This window comes from Ambystoma mexicanum, chromosome 2p, assembly GCF_040938575.1.
Source record: "Ambystoma mexicanum isolate Mex_15411 chromosome 2p, UKY_AmexF1_1, whole genome shotgun sequence".
Classification (NCBI taxonomy): domain Eukaryota; kingdom Metazoa; phylum Chordata; class Amphibia; order Caudata; family Ambystomatidae; genus Ambystoma; species Ambystoma mexicanum.
Genome location: NC_090923.1, coordinates 1,118,555,436 through 1,118,576,065, shown reverse-complemented (window position 1 = coordinate 1,118,576,065; position 20,630 = coordinate 1,118,555,436). Strand labels below are relative to the sequence as shown.

Below are 20,630 nucleotides of genomic sequence, written 5' to 3'. Positions count from 1 at the left end.
CGCTAAGTTCTCCGGTTAAAAGGTACTACCCTTTTATTCGCGGTAGTGGAAACACGTGGTATCCCGGTTGCCGGGGTGCTTGGCACAGGCAAGGCGGCCACGAGATGATCCGGGAAGGTGAAAAGGCGGGCAAACTGGTTATCCCCACCAGTCAAAGGAAGAAGACTCTTCGGGATGAAGATCTCCTCTGTCGTTGGAAGAAGTGGTGAGTCGGTTCAGCAGGGTTCCACCGGTGGTGGCGTCGTTGCAGGTCGGCTCAGCTTCTCCCTCTTCGGATTCTTTCGTCATGTGGCGACGTGTGATTGGCTCAAACTGGGCCAATCACACAAGAGTGCGACTTGAGTTGCCGAGGCAACTCAGTCCAGGGTGCCTAAACCCCCCTCCCACACATCCTGTATACCCAGACAGAGTGGCACCACTTTTGGAGGCTTCTTGCGAGAAGCCCGCCAAAAAGTGGAACAAAGGGCTCGACTTGGGTTGGAGTTACAGAGGCGAACACAAACGCCATTTTAAAACCGAGTCCTGGCGAAAAGACCCAACCGGGGAATAAATATTAAATAAATAACCCAGCGGTATCTTTAACGTTGCACCAAAAAATGGTGCGTTTCAAATGAATGGGAAAATCCCATAGTAAATATTCTTAAGGAATATTTTGCGTGGTAACCACTGCCACCAGCCAGAAACTCGACGAGGGGGGACTGCACAGTGCCCCCTCGAAAAACAGACCCAGGGGCAATCTAATTACCCCTACCAGTTCTACCCTACCAGATGGTTTGTACCGGTTCTGTTCCCTATTTAAGACTAGTAAAGTCAATGGTGACTTTACATGCCCTGGGAGACAGTAGTCAGTCCCAGGGTATGGAGTCTATGTTTGGGGGTCACTATGACACCCCTGTGTTACTGCACTGAGGGTGCTGTGTAACACACTTACCAAAAACCACATGAAACCCTATGGAGTAAAAGACCCCATAGCCCATAAAACACATCACAAAGTCAAAAGATATCTCAAATCATGTCTAAGAGTGGGAGAAAAAGAGTCTCACTCTTAGCAGGAGAAAAAAAAATGAACCCCAAAAATCCAGCAAAGCTGCTGGGGGACTCAATAGGTTTGGGAAATTAGCCTTAACAGAGAATGCTCCCTAACAGTACCTACCAAAAGTACTCCAGTGCAGGGACAAAATGTGTATGCACAAAAAAAGCTTTGGTTATGTCTATTCGTTTGTCGACACCGCTCAGAGACAATGCACAACCTTTTTAATGCCATTGAAATAAAACACTCATGTTTATTACTAATACAAATATCGCTTATCAATGATGTTGTTGTCCAAAAATGGATATGGAATACACATTTTGCAATAAAAAGAATGTAGAAGAAAACCTGCCAATAGGAGTTCATATGCCACTTTAACAAAGTAATGCAAATGCCAAGAGAACATGCCTCTATTTTTTACGGACAATACACCATATTGAGTGACTTCTTCTTTATCTAGGGACCCCTCTTCTGAAATTCAATTGTATCATTTGAACAAGACGCATGGGGATACTAGGGGCAATAAACACATACACATGATTATATTGAAAAGCCCTCAGCAGCTGAGAATAGAAACAGAAGGTGCAGTTTCCTAGACTGTTACTAGAGTTTCCTCTCCTTAAGCAAACAGACAACACATTTCCTTCACTGTAGTGTACTGCCAAAACATCTGATTATTTTTCATGTTTTATTTTATTATTGATTTGGCTGATTTCACATATCAACCTTTCAATATTATAGTACAAGATAATTGTTACAGAAAAAAAGGAAAAAAAAGCAATGGATGAATCTACATAATCAACATATACATATTACAAAAACAATGAAATAGAAAAACAGAAACAAAAACATCTGATTTGGTTTTTTAAAAGTTGCTGATTTATTCTTCACCCTGAATGAATGTTCTCCTGTGCTCTTCCACTCATACCCCTCCACGGCTCGTGTGCAAACCTCTAACACTATCTGACAGGGCTCTGTAAAAAGTGAGGGATTGTAGTAGTAAAACACTAACTGGGATATTTGCATACCCAAAATACTTTGCAAGCAAAACATATTAAAAGCCTCATGACATTAGAATTTTTTATTTCAATTGTGTGATGTAATTATGTGTAAAGTTTTCTACATTTGTATAAAACTGTATCACATTAATAATAATAAATAAAAATTATGTACAGTGTAAGAAAATGTCATGAATCTGCATGTGCACAATTACTATGAAGTGAATACAAGATTACATGCAACATGCCCCACCTTTAAATTGTTGGGTAGGATTATACAACTGCTCAGTGTTATTGTATAGAAGCAAATTACCGTATAATATGTTAAGGTCTTTGCCTCATGGGGAACTATGAAAACCTGAAAGAATGCAGATTGTGTTAAAGGTTTTAGTTATCTGAATATCCATTGTGCTAATACTATATACAAATGCTGGGCATAGTCCATATCCATTATTCCTTGCAAGCCAAGTAAATGATATTGCAATGCTGATCTCCACTTATAGGGTAATGTTACCAATGCTAAAGTAGGAGATGTTGAAAATGACATTTGCGTACTCAAAATCTTTAGAGAACAAATACATATGAGTTTTATAATGCATTACCTAGCAAGGGGGCACAACAAAGCTCTTGTGTGACATATGTACAAAGAATAGGAAACATGGGGTGAGGTTATACATCCAATTTGCCTGTTTAATTACAGTCCGTATTCAATATTTGAGTTGACAGTTGGGTTACATAGTCTGGGTGATGCTTTTATTAAGGCACCATGAGTAACAAAGTCTTGTGCTTGAACGTCATTCATATTATAACAAACAGAAAACATGTGAATGTAGGTACAAATCTGGCAACCTTTTTCAGAGCCAATGGTAGGCATAGTCAGTGTTGTCTGGTAATATCTGAAAGTGGCCTGGGGCGGAAATTAGAGTCATTAGCTATAAGTGTGGTAGAGTCAAGTATAGGAGTTCTGGGTGCGGAGGGAAGCTTATTTGGTTAATGTGTGCAGGCATATTTTAGCTATATCTTCTGTTTATGGAGACACTTTTTCATATTAGTTTTTAACCACTTGTGGGTGTATTCTGTTTTTAAGGTTTTTAGGGTCAAGCTTGCATCTGAGGGTAATGAAAAAAGTCTAGATCAGAATATCAAGACTAGTTATTACAAATTAGCTTAATTTTGCAAGCAAGCAAATATTAGGTACCTGCTGTGGCTTGTGCCTTATTAATTCGTTTTGAATTGGTGGGAATTGTTTGTGTGCGCTGCTACAATTCTTCTGAGCGGCACCCCAGGAAGCTGGGCAAGCGCACATGCGCATGGCTTAGAGGGAACATAGCTCCTTAGTAATCAGGTCAATCTCTGCGTACCTTCCAGAAGGAGAATTTACCCCAGAGGAGGGGAGCCCAAAAGAGAAGCAGGGTGGCAAATACCTGTCAACGTCCTCCTGCAGCCGCAGGTGGTCCTCTTCTAGAGCCCGATGTTTCCGAGCATCTAACTCCAGACGTTCCTGCTCAGCCTTCAAAGACCCCTCCAACTCCTCCAGATGGGCTTTCTGTGCCATCAGCTGACTGAACCTGCACAGAAAGAGAAAGGGAAAGAGGGGGACAGAGCAAAGGCATCATGTCAAAGTACCATATCAAAACATTGTATTAGTCATCAGCTTGCGTAGCCTTTTCAGGGCCATGTGGATTGTTGTTTATCATAATTGTAGAAATGGCATTCATTACATCGAAATGTTGGGCAACTTTAGGGATTTAAGGGAGATGTGAGGTCAACAGAGGGGCCAACAAGACCGGCTGCCAATTAGCAATACTCATTTAGTATTTATTTGAAATTATATAGCGCTTTACACCAAAGCACTGCACACAATATAAATGATAATGATGAAAAACATGAAAGGGAAAGATATTAGGAAGAAAGAAGATGGCCCTTGAGGTGAGAACGAAATTAGAAATAGGAGGAGAGAGAATGAAGAGAGAGAGGAAGAGCATTCTAGTGAAAAGGTGCAAGCAAGGAAAAGGACAGAAAGAGAAAGGAGGCCCAAAGAGGACAAGGGACTGTGAGAAGGAATAAGGATTCAGAAACTAGTAAGAGAGAGGGAGAGTAGAAGGATATAAGTGAAGAACGATAGGGAGGAGCAAGATTTTGAAGGGATTTGAAGTCGATGCAAAGGAAATTATAGAGCAAACAAGAATGAAAAGGAAGCCAATGAAGCGAGGCTAAAGCTGGAGAAATAGATTTACAAGATGATGAAGAAAAAAGAAGACTTACTGAGGAATTGTAAATTGAGTGGGAGCAAGATGAGTAGCAGAAAGGCCAAGAAGAAGAGTAGAGCAATAGAAAAGACAATAAAAACAAGAGAAGATACAAGTAGTAAAGTAGCCTGGAATGAAAGAAAGGGTCTATCTTTCCAGGGGTTAAAAATATGAAGAATCCAAGTATACACAAAGGTTGCAAGCAGAAAATTAAATAAGTAAGGATTTAGGGGCAAATGAGCCAGACGTAGGAGGGGAAGGAGGAGGAGGAAGAGTAGTAGCAGGAAAGAAAAGAACCTCAGTCTTGCAAGAGTTAAGATGAAGGAAGTGTTTAGACATACAATATTGGATAGCAAGAAGACAGGATGAAATGGTCCTATGGCTGGCAGGGGTAAAGGCCAGGAAAGATATCAAAAGTATATATCATCAGTGTAAAAGTGGTATTATAGGCCAAACAAGATGATAATGGTAGAGAGTGGAATAGTATACAAGAAAAAGAGGAGAGTACCCAAGACAGAACCCTGATGTACACCATGGTGAAGAGGGAGTGTAGAAGAGATGTCACCAGCCCAAAAGACAGAATAGGTACGATTACAGAGATATGAGCAGAACCAGTCAAGAACAGAGTTCTTGAAGCCAAGAGAAGCAAGCAAAGAGAGCAAGAGAGAGTGGTCAACAGTATCAAAAGCTGCTGACTGATCCAGAAGTACCAGAAGGGAAGAATGTTTTGCGTAGCGGGCTGACAGAAGTGGGTCAGTAATAGAAAGGAGAGCAGCCTCAGTAAAGTGACAGGAGTGAAAGCCATATTGGAAGCGAGGAAGAAAATAGTGGGGGTTGAGATAAGTGGAGACCTGAGAGTAGACAATTCACTCTAAGAGCTTAGAGAGATGGAGAAGTCATGTGAGCTAAGAGACATTTGGGGTGTCTGCCAAAGAAGCAAGGAATCTTTTATCTACTTGAGGACTTAGAGAGGAATGTGGTCAAGAGATAATCTGCAGGAACAGTGAAGATGGTGAGGGAGAACAAATGGGTAATTATAAACAACTAGTGGAAAACCCTGCGTACACAGGCTAATGTGCGTAAAGGAAGATATTTTCAGAGAGTAAATATATTACGTGGTCCGGTTTCACGTAATTTATGTTAATAGAAAATGTTGTAAAAGATCTTGCTCCTTTTACGTGTAGGAGGTGTAACCTCACACAAAATCCCTCAGAATCCATTGAAAGTTCAACATATTACATAGGGCCAATTGTTGAATCTGCTCCTCATTGACTTGTATCCCACTTACAGGTTCTGGACTCAAATATATAATGTTGAGGGATGTCAAAGTAATACAATTCACATGCAGCATTATTCTCTTCATGCAACTTGAAGTATGCTGTTAAAGTGGTATCTCTGTGTGACACAGAGGCTGTCGGAACTTATAGTGCCGACTCGTGGGTTTGTGCAATCGTTTTCGTTGTTACTGCCTGCGTAACACCTTAACTTAGTCCCGCCCCCTTCCCTGATGTCGGATTCCCCGGGCCGCCATAGTCTATGGCCACTGCGGCCACAGGCTTGAAACACCATCTTCCATACCCCGTTGCCGGAGTCGGGACTGCCAGCTGCATGATGGTAACCACTTGGTTCAGGGCTGGCGTTCTGCGGGACTCACCGCTTCAACAGGTAAGCTTGTGGATCCGTCATCCTTGCACTGTCTCCAGCTGTAGGCTTGGGATGGATCTACTTCCGGGATCCGAGCCCGACTCTGTCCCGTCATGAATGTTGGTGTTCCGCCCTCTCTTCGCCCGCTGGCATCCGTTGTCCTCAGTCTATTCGTGGGCCGTCCCTCCTTGGCTTCACCGAACATCTCCGTACCCGGCTCCCTCTGACCCAGGGGAAGCCGATCACACCCTGTCTTGGGCTTTTTTTGCCGCTAATTACATGTTATCATCGTTGAAAGATGCATTTTTGTTGTTGGAATACAAACTGAAATACACATTTCTGTTGAAATACGCATTTTGTTTGCCTGGAAGATGAACTTGAAGTCTTATTATTGTATGCGTAAGGCAACAGGTTCCTCTAGCGGTGGAATACACATTTTGTTCACCTGGAAGATGAACTTGAAGTCTTCTTATTGTAGGTGCAATGCAACAGCTCCCTCTAGCATAATATACTGCTATATATATTATAGCAGTATAATATACTGCTATATGTATATATAGCAGTATATTATGCTGGTTAGGAAGCTTTTGAAAAAAGGCACAGTTCACCATTGTACTGGTTTCTAAATGAAGATTGAGGAAATAAAGCACGGAACACAATTAAAACCAATTACATTTATTTCAAATGTAGCCAATGCAATATTAGCAAGCAACAACCATTAGCAGTGAGTCAGTGAGAAAAGGCAGTGGGGGCTGTCTAGGTGTGATTGCAGGGGATGGCTGTATTGAGATTCCTCTTGAATCCACATCCCCTGAGTGTGCCTGGGAGAATGCCTTAAAATGTTAGTTTGTGGTGGCCAGCACTGGATGACACGTCCCAAACTTTAAATGGTGCAATCATGTATGATTAGTGATTAGGGCTATACTCTACACTCTGGTTTAGTTTAAAAGATGACACTCCAAATCAGGAACTTTGTCATCTTCTGGTATTTGATCTTAACAAATCCAAGAGTTATGGGGATGTGGTGGAAACTCAACACCAGCATCTTTTAAGACTCTGACGATCTGACAGTGAAGATCTGCCCATTCCCTGACCTAAAGGAACCATTTTTGGTACTCCTTTTCTTGGATCCAACAGGGAAAATTTGATCGATTCTGCAGGAGGCATTTTTGCCGGCTCTTCAACCTTGAGGCTCACCTGTGTTGCATGAGTCCTGGAACAATGCACTGCATTCTCAGAGCATCTCAGTGTGGCTGTCGCCTCTGCTGAACGCTATACTCAAAGATGCATCTGTAAAGAGAGACCCTGGCACCATCTGCCGGACATGGCGACAAGGGTCACCATTGCTGAATCTTCGTTCTTGTAACGCTCACCTGATTCTCGCAGAGGCGCCGGTCTTGACTGGGCGACTACCGTATCTTCAAAGGTGATGTGCAGCACCCGGTGGGCTCTTTGGGCTGGACCTCTGTGCCCTGTATGCCTGACGTGCAGAGTAAGATGTCTGCAGATAGAAAATACGGGGTTAATGAACTGGGGTTATTGGGGTGTCCCTATCTCTTTCCCCTTCTCCTCTCCTGTAGACCCCCACAGGTTAACGCTCTCACCTTAGGTAAGTGAATGCCGAGCTCTCCATCTGCCTCGGGGCAGGGTGCTGTAACCAGTTTCTTCACTGGATAGGTAGCGCAGGCCTCTTGACTTCAGAGGACTGCTGTCCGTCGTTTACTGCACGAACGGTAAGTTTCGAGTAACTCAAATGTCTTTAAAGTCTTTAATAATGATGTCTCTTGTTTTGCAGGGTTCCGGCGATGGCGGATGACGGGCTGAAGTGAGTTGAAGATGGAGCCCGTGTGTTGGTTAGAAGCGCCTGGAAGCACGTAAGTAAGCGCTTGTTGCCAGCTTCACGATGCGCTCTAACTGTCTTTTTATTTTGCAGGTACAAGTTCGGAGCGGCTGCAGGGTGCCGGGATACCCACTGGGTTAGATGTGGAAAGGAGTAATGGCACGTGAGTATTAAAGTTCCCCAATGTCTTTAAACGCACCTTGTTTTGTCTTTCAGATGCGGGATGCAGCGCCGACGGCCTCCGGAGCGTGTGAAGAGTTGGTAAGCTTTTGTCTTTCAGATGCCGGAATGCAGTGTGAAGACCTCCGGAGCGCACGAAGAGTAGGTAAGCCTTTGCCTTTCAGATGCCGGAATGCTAACCTGTTCTTTCTTGTCTTTATAGGTGTTGCTGAAGACTGGATTCAGGATGGTAAGCCTTTTTCCTTAGGCCCAGGACCGGATGCAGAAGACACGATGAGCGTTCTGCTGCAGAGGGTGCAGAATAACGCAAAGCAAGATTCATCCACCGGGTGTGGTTTAAATAGCCTCCTGTAGTGCTTAGATGTCTCCTTCCACAGCCACGCCTAAGTAAGAAAAGAGTTCCTGGTAAGAAAAGAGTTCCTGCCTTCCAGAAGAGTTCCAGTGTTCTGAATCTAGGGTGTGGCTCCAGCCCCACCCAACAGGAAAAGTAGTTCCAAACAGAAGAGGATCAGAGGCTCAACTGGCAGGCAAGTAAGCAGCATGGTCTGCTGCAGGTAAGTCCACCCAAGCATTATGAGCCCGGCGCTTCCAGCGCTGGGACTGGGCATATTTATGAGCCTGGTGCCACTGGCGCCAGGACTGGGTCCAAAAGGTCCCAATTGGGACTGGTTGGCACTCGGAACCTGGGTTATGGATCTGCTTCCAAGGGAGTTGGGAAAACCCTGACCTTTTGGAAGCAGAGATCATGACAGTACCCCCCCTCAAGGCCCCTCCCAAACCGGGCTTCTCCGGGGGTTTTGGCTTGTCAGGAAATGTTCGGTGAAATCTTTTGATTAGGCGAGGAGCGTGGACATATTCAGCAGGTTCCCAGGATCTCTCTTGGGGGCCGTAGCCTTTCCAGTCAATTAGGTAGAATAGTTTAGATTTGGAGATCTTGGAGTCCAGAATGCTTTTGACTTCAAACTCGAGTTCTCCATCAACTAGGATAGGTTTTGGAGATTTGGTTAGTCGGGTTTGAGGTTGCACGGGTTTTAATAGAGAGACGTGGAAGACCGGATGTATCTTCATGTGCGGGGGCAAGTCCAACTTGACCGCTACTGGGTTTACTATGGTAGTGATGGAATAGGGACCAAGGTATCTTCGGTTGAATGTGCGTGGCCCTTTTAGAGATAGATATTTGGTGGATAACCAGACTTGATCCCCTACTTGATAGTGAGGGGCTTCCTTCCGATGTTGATCTGCTCCTTTCTTGTATTGTTCTTTAGCCCTTTGAAGGTGAGAAACAGCTTCCTTAAAGGCTTGGGTGATTGTAGAATGCAGGTAGTCTACTGCTGGTGTTTCAAGATCTTGGAGGGGATCCAACTCCGAGGTTCGAGGGTGACTGCCGTACAAAAGAAAAAACGGGGTTTTTCCAGTTCCCGAATGGACAGAGTTATTGTAGGCATACTCGGCTATCCAAAGGATATCTTTCCAAGTTTTTTCAGTTTGTTGCAGCATGCAGCGTAAATACTGTTCCAGAGTTTGATTGGTCCTCTCGGTTTGTCCGTCGGTCTGAGGGTGGTGACTGGTCGATAGTCTCACATCAATTTGAGCCGACCGACAGCAACTTCGCCAAAAATGAGAAATAAATTGACTACCTCGATCCGAAATTAGAACCGAAGGAAAACCGTGCAGTCGGACGATGTTTTCGAGAAATTCTCGGGCCAGAGTTGCTGCTGTTGGCAAGCCTTTGAGCGGAATGAAATGCGCCATCTTGGAGAATAAATCCACGATTACTAGAATCGTATTGTATCCGGAGCATGGAGGTAGATCGGTGATGAAGTCCATAGAAAGCGTATGCCAAGGGCGAGGTGGGATGTCAATAGGGCGTAAGACGCCTGCTGGTCTTTCCTTTTGACTCTTGTTTTGGGCGCATACTCCACAGGACATTATAAAGTCTCTGATATCTTTTTTCCAAGACGGCCACCAGAAGTAGCGCTTGATCTTTTCTGAGGTCTTGGCTATACCGGGATGACCTTCCATTAAAGAGTCGTGATAACAAGAGATTACTTTTTTCTGTAAATCTGTGCTGGGTAGGTATAATCGTTCTTGGAAATACAATAAGTTGTCCTTTACTGCAAAGTCCTTTCCCTGCAGATGCCAATTCTGTATGTCTGCTGGAGTTACAAGTTGCCTGGCTTTATCCTTAACTTCCTCTATGGATTCTGTGGCGATTACACCCAGAATTCTTTGTTCGGGAATGATTGGTACAGGTTTAGGGTTGATCAAGTGTTCTTCCACTCCCATCCGAGAAAGGGCATTGGCTTTACCGTTCTTTGTACCAGGTCGATAGGTAATTATGAAGTCAAACTCGGCAAAGAATAATGCCCAACGGAGTTGTCTAGAGGATTGGGCTTTTGCGGTTTTCAAATATTGCAGGTTTCAGTGATCCGTAATCACAGTAACGGTGTGTCGGGCCCCCAGCAGATAATGCCGCCAAGCCTTAAAGGCAGACTTGATAGCCAGAAGTTCCTTGTCAGTAATCGTGTAATTGACTTCAGGAGGCGAGAATTTGCGGGACCAAAATGCCACGGGATGCAACTGATTGGTTACCGGGTCCTTTTGTGATAGAACTGCCCCCATGGCAAGGCTTGAAGCATCAGTTTCCACGATGTAGGGGAGTTCGGGGCGAGGGTGTTTTAAGATTGGTGCAGAGATAAATTTAGTCTTCAAATCCTGGAAAGCTTGTTCCGCCTCGGTAGACCATTCAAAACGTTTGTTTTTCTTTAACAAGGCAGTGATGGGCTGGACTATTCGAGAGAACTCGGGGATAAACCTGCGGTAAAAGTTAGCGAAGCCTAACATGCTTTGCACACCTTTTACGGAGGATGGTGATGGCCATTTGAGAACTGCATCGACCTTCTTTGAATCCATACGCACTCCGCCAGGTGATAATATGAATCCCAAGAATTCAACTTCAGTCACGTTGAAAACACATTTTTCCAACTTAGCGAAAAGTTTGTGTTGACGCAATCTTTCGAGGACCATTTTCACGTGTTTCCGATGTTCAGATTCCAATGAAGAATAAACGAGAATGTCGTCGATGTAAACAACAACACACACATCTATGAGCTCTCTGAGGACATTGTTCATAAAATATTGAAAGGCGGCCGGGGCATTGCAAAGTCCGAAGGGCATGACCTGATATTCAAATAGCCCATACTTGGTGCGTAAGGCCGTCTTCCATTCATCGCCCTCTTTTACTCGTACTAAGTGGTAAGCTCCTCTAAGATCCAGCTTTGTATATATGCATGCTTTTCTGACTTGGTCCAGGAGTTCAGGGATCAAAGGTAACGGATATCTATTCTTAACGGTGATCTGGTTCAGGGAGCGATAATCGATACAAGTTCTAAGGTCTCCTTCCTTTTTTGGAACGAAGAACAAAGCTGAAGAGGCAGGGGACTTGGAAGGACGAATAAACCCATTTGCTAGGTATTGATCCAGGTATTGTCGAAGGTGAAGGTTCTCAGGCTCGGTGAGGGCATAAATTCTACTACAAGGAGGAGTAGATCCAGGTATCAGGTCTATCTGGCAGTCATAAGACCTATGAGGAGGTAGAGAGTTAGCCTGCTCCTTCCGGAAAACATCTTGGTATTCTAGGTATTCGGGAGGTAACTGGGGAGTCTCTGAAGAAATTGCTGCCAGTGCAACACCAGGTGGAGGGTGACAAGTAGAGACACATTCTGGAAACTGGACCGTTCTTTCTCGCCAATCGATCAGAGGATTGTGTTTCTCTAACCAAGGTATTCCTAGAATAATCTGGAACTGAGGGGCCTTGATCACATCGAACACGATCTTCTCATGGTGTCCATCTTGACTTACTAGTGTCACCTCTTGAGTGGTATGCGTTACTGGCCCGGAGGCTATCTCCGTACCATCCACCGTAGTAATGACGTCCTTTACAGCCTTGGGACAAAGAGTTAGATTCATCCTCAAAACCATTTCATGATCCACATAATTGCCGATGGCACCGCTGTCGACGTAAGCTTCAATTGCATGTAATCGATCCGGATTATCAGGGCTAATGAGGACCATAGGTATCACGAAATGCGAGGTCACGGAACTGGTTTTCACGCTCGGCAAGAGGACCTCTATTCTTGTCGGGCGAGGTCGTTTCCCTGCTCAGAGTTTGTAACTGTGGTAACTGCAGCTCCTACTGCCTTCTTGGCAGGTTTCACCGGACAGTCTCGAAGAAAGTGCCCTGAGTTTCCGCAATATAGGCATAATTGCAACTGTTTTCTCCTTTCCCGCTCCCTTTGTGTTAGAGGACCTTTCAGACCCCCTATTTGCATGGGTTCCCCAAGTAACCGGGCTAGGTGGTCAGTATCCGAGGTTTCCATAGCGCCTGGGCGAGAGTTTTGCGGTAGGCTTTGCGTTCTGTAACGCTCACCTGATTCTCGCAGAGGCGCCGGTCTTGACTGGGCGACTACCGTATCTTCAAAGGTGATGTGCAGCACCCGGTGGGCTCTTTGGGCTGGACCTCTGTGCCCTGTATGCCTGACGTGCAGAGTAAGATGTCTGCAGATAGAAAATACGGGGTTAATGAACTGGGGTTATTGGGGTGTCCCTATCTCTTTCCCCTTCTCCTCTCCTGTAGACCCCCACAGGTTAACGCTCTCACCTTAGGTAAGTGAATGCCGAGCTCTCCATCTGCCTCGGGGCAGGGTGCTGTAACCAGTTTCTTCACTGGATAGGTAGCGCAGGCCTCTTGACTTCAGAGGACTGCTGTCCGTCGTTTACTGCACGAACGGTAAGTTTCGAGTAACTCAAATGTCTTTAAAGTCTTTAATAATGATGTCTCTTGTTTTGCAGGGTTCCGGCGATGGCGGATGACGGGCTGAAGTGAGTTGAAGATGGAGCCCGTGTGTTGGTTAGAAGCGTCTGGAAGCACGTAAGTAAGCGCTTGTTGCCAGCTTCACGATGCGCTTTAACTGTCTTTTTATTTTGCAGGTACAAGTTCGGAGCGGCTGCAGGGTGCCGGGATACCCACTGGGTTAGATGTGGAAAGGAGTAATGGCACGTGAGTATTAAAGTTCCCCAATGTCTTTAAACGCACCTTGTTTTGTCTTTCAGATGCGGGATGCAGCGCCGACGGCCTCCGGAGCGTGTGAAGAGTTGGTAAGCTTTTGTCTTTCAGATGCCGGAATGCAGTGTGAAGACCTCCGGAGCGCACGAAGAGTAGGTAAGCCTTTGCCTTTCAGATGCCGGAATGCTAACCTGTTCTTTCTTGTCTTTATAGGTGTTGCTGAAGAATGGATTCAGGATGGTAAGCCTTTTTCCTTAGGCCCAGGACCGGATGCAGAAGACACGATGAGCGTTCTGCTGCAGAGGGTGCAGAATAACGCAAAGCAAGATTCATCTACCGGGTGTGGTTTAAATAGCCTCCTGTAGTGCTTAGGTGTCTCCTTCCACAGCCACGCCTAAGTAAGAAAAGAGTTCCTGGTAAGAAAAGAGTTCCTGCCTTCCAGAAGAGTTCCAGTGTTCTGAATCTGGGGAGTGGCTCTAGCCCCACCCAACAGGAAAAGTAGTTCCAAACAGAAGAGGATCAGAGGCTCAACTGGCAGGCAAGTAAGCAGCATGGTCTGCTGCAGGTAAGTCCACCCAAGCATTATGAGCCCGGCGCTTCCAGTGCTGGGACTGGGCATATTTATGAGCCTGGTGCCACTGGCGCCAGTACTGGGTCCAAAAGGTTCCAATTGGGACTGGTTGGCACTCGGAACCTGGGTTATGGATCTGCTTCCAAGGGAGTTGGGAAAACCCTGACCTTTTGGAAGCAGAGATCATGACAGTTCTTCAGCTGCTGAGTCACTGTTCCACTGCCTGAATTTCTTCATGGGGTCCCTTTGATCTCAGCTGGGCATCCATGTTCATTTCTCAATGGTCAGTGCCTTCTGCTGCAGACCTTGTCTCACTGGCTGTCAAACCTCGACCATTGCAGCTACTGCTCCAAGGGCTTCACTCTGCAGGCTCTTTTGTGGATCATCTCCGACAGCCTTCCTTCATCCTGATCTTCTTTTAGGGGCCCTTTGACTCACCTGTGAAGGTGTGTTCCTTTCGTCCAGGGCTCTAGTGCTTTGATGCTACGTTTGTCCACCCAAAACAGAACTGCAACCTTTCCTGCTGTTGTTATCATCACTCAATTCTGTAAGTCCAGTCCTTGGGTTTGGCGCATGCAACCCTTGAACCTGATTGCCTTTGGCGAGTCCTATGATCCTTTTTGGGACCTTTGGGCCTGAACTGCATTCAAGGCCCTGCATGCAGACTCTTTACCTCCATAAGATAACATTAAGCCATAGATACTTACAGACCCACAGACTTACATTGGCTCTTGGGGGTGATTGTGTTTATAAGGCCTGTGTGTCTTTCAAAAAGTCAAGATGAACCCTGAACTGTGGGGACATTCTATGGTTACATAAGACCAGTGTCTTTATGTTATTCACATTCTAAAATACCTTACTGTCTACGTACCTGAGTATTTTAAAGTTAAATCCCATACACAACTTTATTATAAAAGTTCTATTTGTGTATATATATTGTATAGATCTTCCATAAATGTGTGATAATCAAAAGCATATACTGTACCTTTAAACCAGTTCACACTTTCTGAAGGGTTGCCATGACTGCTCTTGCCATTCTAAACTTGGAGTCAACAACTCAAAGGAAAAATCCCTGTAAACCAAGTACAGTGATATATCTGGACTTAAAAATAGAGCCCAAGAAAAATCTCCATCACAGACTCAATCACCAAAAAATGACTTTACCTGCCCTGCACATGCAAAGTTTAAAAGGTATGAGTGGGTGTGTCGAAGGCAGGGGAGGCAGGACAATAGGTTTGGGCATTTGGTAGTCATAGGGGCAGGTTTGGGTGTGCATGCCAATCGACCTGTGAGTTTCCAAGGGCTGGTGAATTAGATGTTGTTGCAGGAAAACCCAATTGTAGCCAATAAGAGATGCACATTTTTCCAGAGGGTGATGAAGATTTGCTGAGAGGCTGATCCCACTTTAGCCTGTAGAAAGGCATTCGGATGGCTGGGAGAAAGAAAATAGGCTCAAGGAAAGAAACACCCTCCAAAAGAGGGCGAGTTGAGAAGTACAGGTTTGGAGGGAGGGCGTGAAGGAAGCAGGATGCCAGCTACTGGCCACGTTTGGGGGAGTGCAAAGGTAGAATTCCAGTTATGGGGTCATGGGTTGGCATGGAGGTAGGATATCAGGCATGGCATGTATTTGGGTCCTGGGTGATGGGTAACCGTGTGCGTGACGTGTTAGGGAGAATTAGGATGTCTGGGGTGTGTGTCTATTCACAGGGCAGTGAGTGTGGTATTCGCTTTGATGGCATGTGGAGAGGCAGCATGCTTGTGTCAGTGAGTGTTTGAGGGTGCAGGCGGGGAAGCCAGGACGACATGTCCTGAGGTGCCCTGGAGCACGGAGTGTAAAAACTACTTACGTTCAGTTGAAACATGACAGTTTCAATGTGCGTTTCTAAAAATGTGTTGTTTTTCAGAACTGAGGAAATGCAAAACTAATATATTTCTGTCAATAAACAGGCCCCCAAAATGCTGCTAAAAATACAATTATTTGGTGCACATTTTGATTGGCATGCCGCCAAATATGTAACTCCTTGACACAATATCCTTGGATGTTTGATAGACTGTTCAGAGATAAGAACATCCTTTTCGATTTTAGATAAACCCCAATGACTTATGAGGATTTATCCCTTTTCACATCCTCGCCTCATTACTTATGGTAATATCTACACACACTGACCAAATAAATCTAGGAGATAGAGTTCCTAAAGACCAAGCTTCCAGATAGATAAAACAACCGTTACTGACTATAGTGTATCACCCTCCTTCATCTTTTACTTAGAGCGTTCTGCGACAGAGACAGCCCTTTCACATTTAAATAAACCTATAAAACACTGAGTTGTGTATTCCATTCCCGTAATGGCAAACAGAATAAAAACACTTGAAACCTTTTTTCTAAGTCATGTGTTCTGTTGGTCCACCAGTGGTCTTGAAGGAGACAAAGACCTACCCAGGAATAGGCACACCTATTAATCTATTCTCAAGTGCGTTAATTATCCTTCATGAATTTGCTGGTCTGCCACCATAAGAAGGCAACATCAAGCCTAAATAAACAAGCAAGGATTTGGAATTTGTAGAATTCAGATTGTTTACATCATTCCTTTATTTTCAATGCAATTTGTTTTGTTTCTGAAGGTGAGAGGGACAATTCCGAGGCTATAGCTTCGAGATCATTCAAAAGAAAGGAGGTTTATCTAAGGGAAGTCCTAGAAGAAAAATCTTAAGATAAACCATTCTATGTTCAAAAACACATACACTCATGTTTCCTTAATAAACGGTAGGAATAACAGCATTCAATGTAAAAAGATTACACTCTGCCAGAAAATATTGAACGTACAAAATTACATAGCAGGGACCCGTCAGATATCCTGTGTAGCCAAAGATCCAAATATTGGCTAAGCACCAGGCTAAACCAAAGCACTGATAAACATTTGCATAGATCTACAATTTACCTTGAATTACTTTAAATCCACAAAAATGACACAATAAGGAAGGGGTTTGGAGAGCACAAAGTTACAATAGCAGTCATAGAGCAAGTGCCATGTTTTATTATATTTTAGGAACCTTACAAGTCTTTGTAAAAGATGAAATTGTGATGAATGGGGAGAAATCAACTGTGTGCGTGCAGAAATGTGGGTATATCAGGTGGACCAACGGTGCACCAAAATCATTAATGAAAGCCACAAGGAAAACTGGACCCGTGAGCGCATCATTCCTAAGAATTTATATTTTGCCTTTTCACAGGTGCACTCTACATACACAGGCATTGATTATATATCCATAACAAGACAATAGACTGAAGAAGGTGGTTCATATAGGAAGCAGGACAATAATCGCATCATGCACCAGTATCAGTTGAAATTCAACTTTGCACAAATAGCAGGTGATATTACGTGGATATTACGTGATTTTATACCAACATGTATGAGCCATGAAAAAGTACAAGACCAAATACATGAGGTTTTAACAGTGGTGGTATTGTGTTTTCTCTGGTCAGTACAGGGGATGTCTTTGTGACAATGTTATTAAGAGGAAAGTTTAAACTATTTTTGACAACCTATTCATACTTAACTAAGTATCACAAACTATTGGAGCATGCTAGGGAGATTCATTTTTAGGCCTTATTTTGAGGCCACATATATATCAACCTAGTTGGTTTACAGGATGTTTTTCCTCTGAGTTCCTGACTCCAAGTGGTAGTATGGCTGAGCAGCCAAAGCAACCTTTCAGAAGGAGAGAACTGGTATGAAGGTACAGTAAACACTTTCAATATATGCGCACTTGGGGAATGTCCACATAATATATCTGTACAAATATACTCTTTATAATAAAATAAAGAAGGAGAAATAAATACAAAATAATTACAGGTAAGTAAATTAAAATAATTTGTCAGAATATAGGAAACAAACGAATAGTGATCTTACAAGTTCATAAAACGCTTGAGCCAGGTGACGCTCACAGGACTCAGAATAAGTAGAACCAATGTCCAAATGTTAGTTTAAAGGACCTAAGAGCTAAATTGGCCAATGAAAACCAATGGAAAGTGAATAGGAGGCCTGCACGTGGGGAACCACTTTCCAGAAGAAACCAAAGAAGACACCCAGAAGAATAAAATAATCTAAACAAAGAAATCCAATCAGAGTTCAACACACCACTACACATGAGGAGATATTGTAGAGTGATTAATGGCATCACCAGCAGTTCTGTTCTGTATGTGAAAGGCCCATACGGGAACACTACCGCTACATATGAATGGAACCAAAGCCTACAGGTGAGAAAGAGGCCAGAAACAGGAGATACATGTTAAGAAATTAGCTGAGAACAATTATGGTTCAGAGCCGACTGAGGCATTGTCAAAAGCAGTACCGAAAGAGGTGGCAGTTGCCAGCCAGCTGACCAAGGTCAACACAGGATCCCTGAGGTGCTGGAGGAATAAACTGCCACTTTGGAGATCTCTAAGAAGAAAATCTTATGAATATATGCAGTCTGAGACACGCTGTTAAAGAGACTTCAGAGAGAAGTCCTTGACCAGCACCAGAACAGTTCTCAATTGGCAGCAGGTTGAGTAATGTCAGCAAACGAAGACCTTGTCCCTGGAAAGGAACCCCTGAAGAAACACATGTGAAGAACCGGCAGCTCAGCAACTTTGGATCTGAGATGGAGCAATAGTCAACCAAGTCAGGGTTCAATTAAAATGTTTCAAGACACCTCACTGGAGATGTTTCCACTGGGGGGACAGTACCAGGGTCCCACTACAGAGTCAACTTGTTAGAAAAAGTCCACCAGAGGCAACAGCAATTTCGGGACGACAGAAGGATGCAGTATTTGGGTTCTGTGATCAAGTATCACAGGTGAATCTTAGAAGGTGGCAAGACAGGAAAATTCCTTCAGGCCGTCAAGCTGTCTCCGCAAAGGAAAGCATCCCTCATAAGGTCCTCAGTCACAAGGACACAAAGAGTTAGTATCGTGTAGGGAAATAATGCCATACTTTTAGGTCCCTGAAGGTCCAAGTGAGAGGGACATACAGAGGAAAGAAAAAAAGACAAAAGACAAAGAAAAGCGAGCAAAGAAAAATCTAGCTAAGTAGCAGACAAAGGCCAAAAACTGACCAGAAAAGTGGGGATCCTAATAGTGTATGATGAATGCTGGTACTAACAATCAAGGTCAAGAGCAGATGAATCTAGGAAACAAGCCAAAGTAGTCAGGTCCGGGCAGGGAGTAGAGTAGACACTTCAGGAGGATGGCCAAGTCAAAAATACAATGAGACAGAAACAAAAGCACTGTGACAGTGTAACACTACTACTGACGAGGGAGTGAATAAGTGTCTTCCGGGTTTACATTACTGGCACTCCGGTGAGGACTGTTAGGGAAATGTTTGTAAAGTCCTACTAATAGTAAGACTTTAGTAAGCTATACCAGTGGTTAGTAGATCCCCAACGCTTAGTATCAGTCTGTACTACCTCATGACCTTGTTACAGTGGTAAAGTAGTCAGGCTTATCTTAAGAGGCAGATGTGAGCTGTATGTAAGTACACTGAATCCAGTTAGACATGTACATCAAAGAAACACTTAGACATATTATTTATATATAATTATATTTACACCAGAATCACTTTAAATACCTCATATGTTTACACTAGAACACTTTGGAATACATTTAGAATATACTTTAAAGGACACTTTCACTTTTATGTTTGTTTGCGGTTACATTTGCTGCAATGTTAAAAAGGGAAAAGACAATGCTACTGTATTATCGGTAATTATGCGCGCATCCGGTTCTTGGCAGATTTACAGTAAGTCATTTACTGTGCAAACACATACAAGAAAGTAACTTAAAGGAAGGAAAAGGGTTAGTTAGTGAAACACTAGTCTGTTTCAAGGTTCTAGAGAGGGTTTCTTCGCACGGCAAGTATTTTAAGTCCAAAAACGCAACCCAAGCTAAAGGCAGTTCGGAGAGGGCTCAACGTCTTGACAAGCAGCAGAATACGAAGAGTTCTTGTGGATTTCTTCCAGTATTTAGTCTTTTAGAAGCAGCAAGTTAATAACTAACAATGGAGACCCTAAATAGGACTCGATGAAGTGAAACAAGCAGCAGCTTAGTTGGGAGGTAAGAGGGGGTTGCCATGGACACCTCTACATGCACTCCAATGCTCTGGAGTGACTTTATGGAATCAGGTAAGCATAACCTTTTTCCCCACAGTGCCTTAGGTTACAAGAACATTTTTGGGCTGGATGCTCTGCGATGTTGCTGCTCTGGACACGACCTCCAGATTCCTTGGTCTGATGACTGAAGGCAGGTCAATGGACAGGATCTCTCAGCAGCAGTCTCGATGGACAACCTGGGGCACGACTTTCAACCAGTTCTCGGTTCATTCTTCGGTTTCCGTGCCTTTTCTGCAGCCCAACAGAGGACGCAGGTCACCCGTTCAATCTTCCTGCAGTCCCATGCTCTGATGAGGGGGTCTGGATGAGTTGGATCAGATCTCTGGAGTGTCCTTGAGGGCTCAGCATAGATTTGGGTGTATTTTGCCTTCCTACGATGATGTACTCGAAAAGGGCAGCAGGTCTCCTGGTATTGGGGTTCCGCAGCTCTGGAAACTCCTAGGACCTCGGGATATGGCTCAATTCAAATTTCGTCTTGGGACTTGTTGTTTCCACCAGCCAAAGGGAAGGAGTTGTCATCTTTGGAGCTCCTCTATCACACAGAAAACGGGGTAAGGACAGCAGTGGTCGGTTCACGGTGTTGCAAAGGGTCTGCGGGCAATCAGGACAGCCAGACCCCCTGTTGTAGCTAGCCCTATTCAGGCACTCTGGCAGACAAAGGACAGGGCGGTGAAAAACTCCTCCCCCACTTCCTGCCTACCCAGACACTCTGGAACCTAGGCGGGGACACACAAGGGTTCCCGCCAAAGGAAAAACACACACACTGACCTCCCCTCCGAGAATGGTCGAAGAAGGGCTAACAAAGAACAACCACACTAGTAATGGCAAAAAAAGATGGGCAGCCCCAAGTTGGTACTTGGGTGCCCCTATTGTGCACTACCGGGGCTATGGACATAGCCTCCGG

General features: G+C 44.3%; 1 protein-coding gene across 3 annotated transcripts in view; it reads right to left on the bottom strand.

Annotated features, from left to right (window-relative positions):
* Positions 1–20,630, bottom strand: part of CCDC88B (coiled-coil domain containing 88B) — a 1,445,666-nt gene that overhangs the window by 670,217 nt on the left and 754,819 nt on the right. For all 3 annotated transcript variants that reach the window (XM_069645149.1, XM_069645150.1, XM_069645151.1), the window contains exon 21: positions 3,453–3,596. In XM_069645149.1, coding sequence (XP_069501250.1) covers positions 3,453–3,596 — 144 coding nt within the window. The remainder of the gene's footprint in view (positions 1–3,452; positions 3,597–20,630) is intronic.